Here is a 13095-nt window from a genome sequence, read left to right as displayed (position 1 = left end):
AGGAGTGTTGACTTTTTAAAATGTTGGCTGTATTTTTTCTCAGTTATTTAAAAAGTACGTAAATCCTTAGAATATGATCTGACACTATTTTTTTTAACATTCCAAGGTATACTTTATGTGGTTTTATTTTCACTTAGACTTCGAGTGACTAAAAAGGATTGATTCTTCTGAAATCCCTCCTGACACGAACCAGAAACAAACATAAGGGAATGCAGATACAAGGGGGTAGGAGTAATGCCCTTCTTATGTATAAATTGAAAAGTTCATTAGGAATGACTGGTAAGGGAAGAGCACAGCTCATGAACATATGGGAAATCAGTTTACTTCAGAGAACCGAGGGTGAAGGGAAGGGATGTCTGCTTTTTATTAAAACCTGAAATGCATTATAATTGGCCTGAATCTTTGCCCAGATGGCTTCTCTTATGCTGACATCTGCAAGAGTGTATATAAAGCAACATTAGGAAGCTGTCTCTTGTGACAGTGTGTACACATGTAATTCTGTTAAAAACTAAGTCCTTTGCTATCTGTAGTGTTGGTCTTTGAATAAGCATGCTGCGAAATGTCATTTGTTTGACAAAATCTAATTATGGAACATGCTTTTTACATGGAAAGTTTCTACCACATCTGAGAAAACTTTTTAGGGCTTTTCACCCATTTTTGTAGATTCTTGTTCATTCTTCATCACAAATTTCAAGTAAACTTTTTTTTTTTCCAGGGGGAAACACAGCATTTCTTATTTCAGTTCTGTGTATTCTTTTCTAAAGTTTAAGTGTTATTATTTTGAATTTTCATGCGTGAATTTGAGCTGGTTTTGGCTGACCAATGAAAAGGTTAAATGATAATAAAAAGTCAATTTCCTATTGAATGGGTTGGGCTATGACGAGTGGATGCAATGTAATATATCTGTTGATCTGTCCACTTGTGTTAAAAATAAGGTGTCAACATAGTGCTTCTTTCTTTGTCAGACAACAGGAAAATTAAAGTCAATGGCACCAGGGAACCTATTGAATTTAAGACAAATCAGTGGTTTGGGGCAACAGTCAAAGCTCATAAAGAGAAAGTTGTGGTAAGTCTTATGCATTTGATATTAATTTGGAAATAATGTTTATTTTTTCTCAAATGTATATGTTTAATAGCTTTCTATGTGTACATTAAGGAATAACTTTCTGATTATGCATGAATTATAAAACAGAGGATGTATATAATTCAAAAAACAAAAGCAACTTATAAAATCAGGTTGAACTGATCAAGTGAAGATGATCCTGCTGCCATATGAAAACAGCAGAATGTCATATTGCTGTGGAAGTGAATGATATTTTTTTAACAGATAAGGGACATATTTCAGAGATGCACAGAAACTGATAGCTGTCTGCTATAAAGTGTTTGGTATTATGAAGATAAATCTGGAATGTTAAATACAGAATGTAGTGAAATTGCATGTATTTGAATGTCATGAAATGTTTTGAAAGCCAAGAACCTCTGTTAATGTTCAGTTAGGAAAACACTTATCTCTTTTGTCACATTTACATTGTTTTGAAGAGCTATATCATAGTGATGGTGATGCAGCTGCAAAAAAAAGCTGTGTAAAAACAGTTGATAAAAAAAGCTCCAAATCAAGATGGCTATCAAAATGCAGTATCTGCTCTCCAGTTTCACTGAATGTTTCACCTGTATTGATAGGGGCCTAGCAGTGGGCGGGTATTTTTATTGCCTAGTAAAGTGCTGGTGATGCTGCTTATGCACAGACATTTTATATTTCCAATTGCATTAAGGTTTACATTGAAAACAGCACTGAAGTAATTGTGATAAGAATAATTGGTTTGGTCATTAGTTTTACTAGTTTTTGCAATGACCAAACAAAAATTTACCTTGGGATTTGATTAAAACTTCCAATTACTACTAAAAAGTAGTCATAAGGGAGGAAGTATTGAAAGGAAATGCTTTCCCTTATATTGAATACCTTGTAGTTAACCTACAGAAGGATTTTGAAATGAAACTGGTAGTGAGTAAAACATCACCCCATTCTGTTATAGAGCTAAGTAAACATAAAAAAATATAGAAATAGATGACCATTTTTCATTTTCTGTACTCTACTAAAAATTCACAAATTGAAATAAAATACTTCTTTGCCACCATTTGTGAAATCTTAATCAAGTGATTAGAAAAACCCATCTCCAACAAATGTCCTGTGTCTGTACTGACCCAACTTCATTTATTTGGGGTAGCTCTTCTCAGAATCTGAAACTGACGTATAGTCAACACTTTTCAAGCAAAAAAATTGGACAGCAAAGCTGGAAAGCTTTTTCTGTTAAGCTTTGTAGGCTAAGAGAAAATGTCATCAAACTGTCAGGAACTTGTTTTTTAAGCTACAGATTTAATAGTAGACTGCATTAAGTCAGCATTTATGATTATATTGTTCTTGTTTCAATCCATTTGGCTTGATGTCAGCTGTACTTAAACTCACCCCCACAGGACACATACTCCTCTTTGCTGCACTCTGGTTGTGCTCTCTGTTTCAACATGCAAGGTTTCCTGGGCAGGGGTGTGTGAAGTGTCCCTGCTCCTAAGCCATTGCTGCAGAAGCTCTGGCTGATGGTAAGCTCTGAGTAGCACTGTGGTTCATACAGCTAGTACTGATTGCTGAATGAAGGCTACTACAGTATTGTAAACAGCAGCACTACCTTGCCAGAGGTAGACAGCTTTGTAATTGAAAGAGCAGGACAAGACAGGACACAAGTGAAGGATTTATTTGCATCCTAAGAAGAAGCAAGGTTGCAGGAAGAGGTAGTGTCTTCATGCTCCCAGGCAATGAAAAGTTTCAGGGCACAGGAAACTGTGAGGAATGACTTGCAGACCTGAGAGCTTAATGTTTCCATTTTTCTAATTATCTGGATTACCTTCAGAAAAGATAATGCTTCTCTCTACACAAGTTGTGTATCTTTTTTTATCTTTGTCATGTTTGTAACACCCCTGCTGTAACATGGAAGATTAAAAATCTAGCCAAAGCTTCCTTAGCACAAAACTATTCACTCAGCCTGTTGAATGCCTTGTAACTGTATCCTGTCTATGAAGATTTGAACCAGGGAGATATAAGGGGTTGTTACCAGGCAGACACTCTGATGATTGTGATCAACAATATGGCAACAACCTGACAAATCTCCTGCTAAGTGGAGTCAGTTCTACTGCTACACCAGTTATCTTAGAACATGCCAGGACAGACCTGGGATTGCCTTCAGCCGCATATATATGATATGCATCTTAAATTATGGGATCAGCTCCTGTGCAATGAGCAGTAATAGAGCAAACATATTACTTGTGATGCAGAACGAGAGAGTAGTTGTAATGTGGTTTAAATGTGACTTGTAGTCCCTGACAGATTTCACCGGCCAAGGGCTATAAATGAACCATCAGTATGCTTTTCAATTTATAATGAAATTATATGAAGCAGTGATCCTGCATTTTCTTCTGTCATCATTGCTATGTGAATGATACAACACGAGAGAGAATCCTTGTACACAGCCTATTAAAAACTACATTGGCCAGATGCAAGAGTGTGTGAAAGTATGTGTGTCTTCTGATTTGTGTTTCTGTTTTTATAGGCTTGTGCTCCTTTGTATCATTGGAGAACCCTTAAAGACAGCCCTGAGAAGGACCCTGTTGGCACCTGCTATGTAGCAATTCAGAACTTCAGTGCCTATGCTGAATATTCACCTTGTCGCAACAGTAAGTATTAATATGAGCAGTCCTGTGTTGAAGGAATTGATTTTGCACTGAGTGTGTTGATTCTTTCAATCTTCACACCATTGAGTCTTGACTGAATGAAGGTTACTGGATGGTGTTATTGCATTGAATGAGGGTGTAAGGAAAAATTAACATTAAACTGTATGCCTACAGTTGGATGCTTTATTGTATAATTGATTGAAAGAGGAGAAACTAAGTAAATTAAGTGTGTGCAGTTCTAGTAATGAGCTATAATTGGTTCAATTTTTGTGGCTTTAAAACATAGCAAACAGATCTAGATAAGAACCAGACAGCATATTAAACCAATTATTCATACTTACGCTGAGTATAAATGTCTCATCACAAGGTCATGATTTGAAGATCAGGCCCTGCACAGAAACACACAAGCCTGTATCATGCTTATGCCAATATCATCCACAAGAGCTCATTTGTGAAGAGCTTTCAGCATGGAAGAAAGCCATGCACATTAACACTGCTGTTCCACACTCTTTTCTGTGCTGTTCTGAGCATGTGGTAGCTGTCTCTGGCCCTTGCTTCTTGGGGAATAGGGATAAACCACATGCATATTTTGAACCAGATTCAGCCACCCTCGAAGTCTGCAGAAAATAAAGTTATTATTAGTCATTCCTCTTGTTCAGCATTCTATGCCTATTGTAGTAGGGCTTTAAGCAGAGTTCTGTTGTGTCTTCCTTTTAAAGGCTAATCCTTGTCTCTGCATGGACAGGCACAGAAAAAAGCTGAATCTGTAAGAAATGGTTTCCTTAAGATCTGGTTTATGTACTTACTGATGTCTCACTGGGCCTTCAGGAAAGGCTTATGTTGTCTGAAGAGAGAGTTCAAGTGGCCCGTCCTACTCTCAGTTTCACAATCCTGCAGTCTTCTGGCACACATAGAATTGCCATAAGATGCAGGGCAACACACTTTGTACAATTCTCTAAGGATTTGGAAATAGAAATGGAAGTAGTCAGAAGCAGGAAAGTTGTTTTTCCATGTACACATCCTGACCCTTACACTGTGTCAAGGTTTTTTGAGAACACCTTAGTAAACACTTATTTTCGTATTTATGACAGATCAGACTGTGATGAGCATCCTACAATCTTGTTGAGTTTTTTACTTTTTTATCTCCAGCTAAATTAAAACTGAATCCTTGATGGTTGTTTCAAGGGTCCTTTCTTGGCAGTGAGAGGAGAAAGTCCCAAGTAGCAGGTCCTATTTTTCAAAATGTTCACAAGGGACTGCGTGATCAGGGTCTTGTAGGGTCTTGATTTGCTCTGCCTCTTCTGAAAAAGAATACATATTTTCACATATTTTGGCAATATTACATTTCATAGTGTTACAGCTCCAGGAGTATCTGTGTTATCTTCCACATGCACTAAAATCAATAAAATGCTTCTACCTTCATAATTGCAGGCAATGCAGATCCTGAAGGACAAGGCTTTTGTCAAGCAGGTTTCAGCTTAGATTTTTACAAGGTGAGATTCTGCTTCTGAAGTATTTTGACCAAATGTCATTATGATATATCTGCAGGGTTCTAGTGCTGTCTCAGTGATCATGAGGTTATCTCCATGCTCTTGGATATGGAAACTTTTGTGAAGTTGTTGCAAGTTCTTTCCTCCTTTTCAAGCTTCAAACATTCTTGTTTCATTAATAAAAGAAATACTCAATCAGCACCTGCTTATCTCTGCAGCATTCCACTTTGTCTCAGTCTATCTTAACAGATAATTAGGCAAAAACTTCTATATGCGTCTATCTCAGTCTATTTCACTCAAAATGCTTTACTTGACTTTCAGGAAGGAGTGGGGCAGGCACCAACTAGTTTTAAAAAGTTAAAATATGTCACTGTTTAGTGAGAAATGACACAAAGCCATCAGAAGGCTGAGTGACATATAGCACCCATTTATTTTGGACTGCTCCTTTTTAGACACTGTTCCAATGCAGGTGGACTGATTGGTCATTTAGTTAATACATTTCACCTGATTGGCTAATTAACAAAATGCCCTTTCATAAACAATCTTTGAGAATAACAAATAAACAGACAGTAGGAAAACAACACCTGCAGGTTGTTTTTAATAATAAGCTGTCATTGTTTATGTCCAGCTCTCTAAAGTCTCCCAGGCCAATTTTGGGAAAACTTATCTAGTTTTCTGGCTGTCACATCCACAAAAATAACCAAAGGATGCTTTTGGTGGCAGACTAGTCATTGAGTAAAACCATGCTCATGTGGCGACGAAAGTACCTGAGGGAAAGTACTAGATTTTCTTAATTGCCAAGGGGGTCCAGTAACAATGTTGTGGGAGAAAAGATAAACTTTGTGTGATTGTTGTGATCTGGGCCATTATTTACAGCACCAGGGCTTCAGGTAACTTTGACCTGACAATTGCCACTCTTCTGAGCGTTCTGCAACTGCATTGTATAATTCTCTCTAAAACATTACTGTAGTTTCATTGAATTTGAGCACCCTCTTTTCTGTTAACTTTGTTTTGTTACAGTTAAGCAGCAATTTTTGAAATGTTATATTAATAGTAAAATAAATGGCTTTCATTCCAGTGCAGATGCATAGGGTGATTTTGACTTTTTTTTAACTGTGGATTTTCCTGCATATCCATTCACCTACATCCTTTTCCTTGAGCATGGCTATTCTCCTTTATCATGATTCTGATATTGTTTTGGTCATTTAAATTGATTTTTTCCCATGCATGCTTAATTTTGCTGTGTTCTTTTGTTGTGTAATTTTATTTAATTCTGCTTTTTGTAGAATGGAGACCTGATAGTAGGCGGGCCCGGTAGTTTTTATTGGCAAGGTATGTTCATCTGGCTGGTTAACTGCATCTAAGAAGTGAAGGAGAAAGTATTGTTGTTCTAGATTTCCACTGGTTTTTTGGTTTAAGGTAACCGGTCTCTGATCTTATTTTCAACAAATGTAAATCAAAAGAATTGCTTAACAAGAAACTGAGCCTAAAAATAAGCCATGAAAATCCAGGATGTGGTTTGTATAGGAAGTTAAACAAATGCAAATAACTATTTTTATGTTGGTATTTTAGTGTATTTGTAATTTAATTAATGAGTTGAATTTTTCCCTAGCAATACTGCAGGTTTAAAAATTGCTGATATTTGTAGAACAAATATACTATTTTAAAAATGTTTGTTACTTCATTTTTGAACACCACCTTTCATAGCTATCGATGTGGATTTTAAGTTTATTTGAGGCATCACTGTAGGTTCCAAGATGCAGTTTCTTATGTAGATAAACCCTGAGGTTGTTTCAGTAGAGAATTAAGAGGTTATTTTTCTTTTAACCTGTTCTTATATATATGATTTTGCTGATTCCCTGCCTCTGCCTACCAGCTTGCCCACTGTGATGTGTGTTTTTGCATTTTTTTTTAAGATCTAATTGACTGTGATTGTAGGGAATTCATAGCTTTGAATTCTCCATTGAGAAATTGCTTTCATTGGTCTGCTCCATTTGTACAGTGCAGTGACTTTAGTTTGAATTGGTAGATTGAAATGTGTCTGAAGATGTTTTTGTAGTGGTTCAATGGAGATTCAGTGCCTTGTTTTAATGATCTATGTGTACTCTTGAGACTTCCAGGGTGATAATGGAGAAAGCTTGAGAGAAATTATCTATCATTGGGTGGTACTAGTGTCCTTTCTGCTCTGTTCTGGTGTTCTGCTAGCCCTGTTTTCTAGAATCTGGCCCTCTTTTAGGTCCCTTTCATTTATGAAGCTGTTTGAATCCAGGTCAGGTAATCACTGCAAGTGTTGCGGACATCATTGCAAATTATTCCTTCAAGGATATTCTGAGGAAACTGGCACGAGAGAAGCAAACAGGAGTGGCACCACCCTCATATGATGACAATTACATGGGTAAGCTGAGTTCTCTATGAGTTAGCAGTGTTTTCTAAAAGGGCAAGTCTTACATAAGTATGAAAACAAGCCCTACATTACTATTGTCCCAGTTGTGAGAGGATTTGAACATGTTTTGCCTTAAGCACATCAGCAAATCAGTAGTTTGCTGGTTACTTCAGAGAGTTTACTAACATTCTTAAAATGATGCACAGCAACAGGGTTTGAAGGTTGAATTCTTGAATGGCTTGTTAGGTTTCTTATTATTTGATGTTAAATAGTTAAGCAGAAATACAAAATCTTCCGATTAATGTATTTTTTCATTGCAAGATGATGGATTGAAATTAATGTAATTAAAGACAATTTCAATTTTTATTAGATAAATTCAAATTCAGTTCTGTGGTATTTTGTGCAGTACTACACAAATACCCAATTTATTTGCAGTGATATTTAAAAGATACAATTGAAGTAAGCAATAACAAAAGTCAATTTGAAGATTTTATGTAATGAATAGAAAAAAGCCTCCTTATCTACTTATTAGTACTGATCTCTAAGAATTTCTGGACACTGACATGTTTCTACATGTAAGACAGGTTTTCCTTCACACAGGTTATAGAAGAGATTCAGTGGAATTTGAAGGTGTGTCCTTGCACTGTTTCCCATGCATATGAAATTAAAGTCCCTGATACAATCCAGAAGTCTTTCTTTACTGTGACAGTAGTTGCTATCTCATAGGATTACTAAAGCTCCAAGAGCTTTTTTCCATATAAAGCTCAGCCAGGACACTCACACATTACAATACAATGATGAAGACCTGAATTGTGCCAATAGCTATTAAGGCAAAACACCATAGTACCTGGTGGTTTTTTCAGATGAATTCCTAAGTATTATTGATTTAAAGCTCATTTTTGGAGAAGAGGGATCAATTTCTTATACATTCAAACCTACCATTAATTTAGTCATAGTAGTGTGATAAACAATTTTCCTTTTTTCCACACAGTTTTAGTATACTAATGTTAGAAAACTTGCATTCAGCAGATCCATTGAACAGACAAATCTGATGGTCATTGCGTATTTTTTGAAAGAAATTGGCTTATCAAGTTGGGTTGTTTTTTTAAATTTATCTTTAAACAGGATACTCAGTGGCTGCTGGGGAGTTTACTGGGGATTCTGAACAAGGTAAGCACCTGTGTACTTGAATGGAAACCATATGGCCATGCACTTTAGACTAAATTCCTTGTTTTGGGTCTCTGCACAGGAACATACCTATTATACTTTTGTAATGCTGGTGAGACTTAAGCTCTCTGTACTCAGTATTCTCAGAAACAACTCTTTCCTGAGACAGTATAACATAACAGAATTAAAGTAACACAAAAATTTGAATTCCATAAGGGGTAGCTCTCTTGAGTGGCTGAACAGCTCTGTAGTCCAGACTCACAAAGCCAGTAGGGACATAGTACATTTCCACAAGTAAACCCAGTGCTCCAGAACTGCTGCTGCTTAACCCCCTCTGCAGTTAAAGTTGCCTGTCCTGCATTATGAAGGATTCAAAAACTAAATACAAACCACACAGTTTTGAGCCAAGCACTATAATATGTTAAAAGAGGTACCCCAGTAATGGAAGGCTACATTTTTGGCTGCTTTTTTAATGTGTACTCAGAGTTCTATAATGGATGATTTTTGAATCAGTATTTCATGTGAATGACTGGCACAAAAATATTGCATAGTTGGCTGACTCGAAATTCATCCTGTGTCATGTTCAGGCTTTCATTCCCCTTCCCCTTGAGCAAACACATTCAGTCAGAGGGGAGTGTATGATCCCAGTGAGGAACAGAGGAAGGCCAGGTCAGTACAAGCAGGTGGCTGAGGTGCTCTGTTATCTGAACTTCCTGCTGTTGTCTTCTGATATGGATATCCTAATGAGGCAAGGTTTAGATCACAAGACTGCAGGCTGGGACTTTCCTTCTTCCTTCTTTTTTTTACTCATTTTTTTCTACTAGTTGTTTATGATTTCGCCATTGAGCAAAATTACTCCTAGAAGGGAGCTAGGTCTAATGTTTAATGTTCTTATTCAGTGGATCCTTCCAATGCCACTCACAAAAATTTCCTTGTAATGCTTTTGGATAGACTGTGCAGAATTTGTCAAGCACTTACATGGCATCAAGTGAAATAATGGATGAGACAGACTGTTGGTAGGCAAAAAGAAAAGAAGCATTTGTAAGGACAATTCTGTTTAGCTTCTGTGCTGTATGTGATGCCATAACTAATTCTTGTTTCATCAGTACACAACTGTCAGGTAGCAAGCTGAATTCTACCAAGAACTTTATTATACTGTGCTATGCTAAGCAATGCTAAACAGAAAGAGATCCGTGGATGGGTCAAAAGTCAGAGTGTAATGTTTTGTGCAAGTAAATGAACTGAATGAATGCTGTAGTCCTATGAAATAATGGCTTGAAGTGATTTACAGGTCTTTCAGATGCAGATCACAAATCAAAATCCTAAGGGATTTGAAATACGTATCAAGGAAGTTTTAAGTGGTGTGGGATACATCTTTCATGTACAGCTCAGATTGCAAAACCAGTTCATTGTTGATCATTTATCCTTTCAGAGCTGGTTGCTGGAGTCCCAAGGGGAGCACAGAACTTTGGCTATGTACGTACTGGACCTTCATTTTATGTTTTTCATAGTAAGAAGGCAATTAAGCTATTTGTAAGGTTAAATGCTACATTATATTTTCTGTCTCCTTCATACAAAACTTTGAAATCAGGGAAAACTGCCACTGACTTTCACCCTCAGGCTTATCTGGCTGGGTTGGAATGCCTTTACTGGTTTGGGTTTGGGATGGTAAGCACTTAGTACCTTCTGAAGTCTGTTTTCACTAGGCAGCCACAATTACAATGACGTGCTCTGAGTCTGACTAGTATCCCTACCCACTGAGTGTTATCAGACCTAAGCTCATCCATAGGGTAGCATATATTTGTGCAGTGCTGTGTCCACAGTGCAGAGGAGTGCAAGTTCAGATTATTCATACCCATTGTTTACTTTCAGTGCTGTAAGTGTATACACTGAAATCCAGATGCAAAGAGTCATGATATGCAGTTAGAAGTGAAGGGAGAGAACAATATACATTTGTGAATATAGCTGTTAACTTGTAGGCAAAAAGTTCCGTAAGTAACCTGGCTGAGAAAATAGATCACAGCCACAGACACATTCTCTAGTTTTGTGTTCCCCAAATTCCTGGTGTCTCTGGGACTTCTTTGTAGAATTTTTAGGAAAAAGGTGTGTATATGTATTTATGTATCTGTGTATACTTCTTTATATTTTAAGTTCATGTTTTCATGCCTAGTCACTGATTTGTTGATAGTCTGTGATTTGCTGTTCAGTGTCCAACAAGGAAGAGAAATACTTTCCCCTATTTTTTTCATGGGGAGGCTGAGGGTCATGAAATCTTAGCAGTTTGTTCAAGATCATACAGGATAGATGTGGTGAGACAGAAAAAGCACTGTTTTTTTTCTTGGACCATCTTTTAGTGTGTTAAATTCTTTTGCAGTGATGTCATGCTGTAGCATCTCCATGTGTGCCTGAAACTTTCTTTATTCTTCTGTTGCCAGGTGTCAATTATTAATTCCTCTGACTTGACCTTTATCCAGAACTTCACTGGTGAGCAGGTAATGTCAAGCAACTGTGATGAAATATTGTATCTGTAATGCATCAAAGAGGATTATCATTAAAAAAACCTTAAATTTTATATCAAATATGAAATCCTATGTGTCTTTTATTTTCAGATGGCGTCCTATTTTGGGTACACAGTTGCAGTATCTGATGTTAACAGTGATGGGTAGGTTACAAAATATATTCAGCTCCACTGAATGTTAATAGAAGCAATGATTGATATTTATTAATAAATTTAGGTTTTCAGGTGCTTTATGCCTCAAAATGCTTCTCTTGGCTTCTCTGCTTCACTGATTTTAATTTCCCACATAGACTTATCTTTGTGCAGCCACGGTGGCATGAGTATTTGCAGGCCTAGTTTGGGTGAGTTTATCTTCCTGGATGTTTATTCAAAGCAGTGTGTCAGAGGAGTGTCCAGAGTTCTAGGAAACAGATCCAGGTAAAAGAACAGTGAATAAATAGCACCGCAGGGAAGAGATAGGTGAAAGTCAGAAGTTCATTCTCCCATTCTCACATACAGGAAAATTTTCCCATCTATAGCTTCACTTCTCAATTTTAAAAGCCTTCTAATGTCATCAGCTAGTCTTTCCTCATTCCAGCACCTGAATGAGGTTGGCCATCCATTTTTATCATCCTGAGGACCACCATAGTCTGTGCCCCATAGTTGTTACAGCAGGCATTGTGTGTGTCAGAGGGATAACAATGCTCTGTTCCCAGGATCATGATACTTAGGGATCATTATCCCTAAGATGCTTGGGGGTTTCAGGCTCTGTTGAACAAAACCCTTGTTAGCTTTCAAGTCATGTAAAGTCTGATTAAATATTTCAGAAGAAGAGGACTGAAGTAAGAGAATATTTATAGTAGCTATCTAGCAAGGAGATAAAGATCCCTGAAACTCAGAGGCTTGGAAGTCTGCACAAAGATGAGCCAGGATAATATTTAGAGATGTAGTGTACTATTGCTTATTGCAAAATGCCTCAGATGTGTCTACATCATATGTTTTCCTTGTGATTATTTCTCATTAAGTGCTTAAACATAGTGCATGAAATAATTTTTCTGGGTTAAGTCATTGCTTCTCATGAGTGACTAGTGACCCTTTAAAGATTGAGTTTTACAAGAGAAGAGAAAAGTAACAAGGTGGTAAATGTTATTGCAGTTACAAAAAAAAATCAACAGCAACAGAGCAGAAGCTTTGGCAGTTTCCATGGTGGCTTCATAGAACTCGAATCTTACCAAATTTCTGAGATTAAATTTTGTCATAGTATCACAGCTTTTGAAAATTTTGATTTTTCTGATATACAGAATCAGAAATTATTTAGTCCTACTGATGTATTACAAATGTGAAAGGTTGAAGGAACATTCATCTAAGGTGTAATAGACACTCATTAGACTTTCGGGGTACTTATTTAACTTCTCACTGAACCAAACTATTTCCTGTGCAGGTTATTTCCTGTTAACCCTAGGGTTACTTGGCAGGTCTCATACTTTCTGTGTACCTCTAAAACCACAGTTTATGTCAATAATATAATCAAACTGCTGTTGAGGCCTGTGTGGTCTCCCAGTCTATATCTTAAAAGAAATCTAAAGACTCTTCCTGAGATCCAAACATCCCAAAGAAAACAAAACACAAAAAGCTCTACTGGATAAACATGTCTGATTAGATATGTAGCCTGCCTTTGCTGGTTTGCACATATAATCAATGGAAATATTTATCTGAAAGGAAGAGTAAAGGAGGGGGAAAAAAGGAAAAGGAAATTAACACTTCAAATTCACTTAGGCATTTTGTTCAACTAAAGATGAGGAGGTAGTGGTGGCCTCATCAGTATGAGAAACCTGATT

The 13095-nt window shown here is 37.0% G+C and overlaps 1 protein-coding gene across 1 annotated transcript in view; it reads left to right on the top strand.

The window, feature by feature from the left end:
* ITGA8 (integrin subunit alpha 8) overlaps positions 1-13095 on the top strand; it is a 117203-nt gene that overhangs the window by 14824 nt on the left and 89284 nt on the right. The window contains 9 exon segments of the mRNA XM_031066830.1: positions 966-1066; positions 3600-3723; positions 5152-5213; positions 6497-6542; positions 7480-7605; positions 8719-8763; positions 10193-10236; positions 11196-11252; positions 11370-11422. Of these exon segments, the coding sequence (XP_030922690.1) occupies positions 966-1066; positions 3600-3723; positions 5152-5213; positions 6497-6542; positions 7480-7605; positions 8719-8763; positions 10193-10236; positions 11196-11252; positions 11370-11422 (658 nt within the window).

The sequence above is a fragment of the Geospiza fortis genome, unplaced genomic scaffold (genome assembly GCF_000277835.1).
Source record: "Geospiza fortis unplaced genomic scaffold, GeoFor_1.0 scaffold138, whole genome shotgun sequence".
Classification (NCBI taxonomy): domain Eukaryota; kingdom Metazoa; phylum Chordata; class Aves; order Passeriformes; family Thraupidae; genus Geospiza; species Geospiza fortis.
This window is presented reverse-complemented; position numbering and strand designations above follow the sequence as displayed.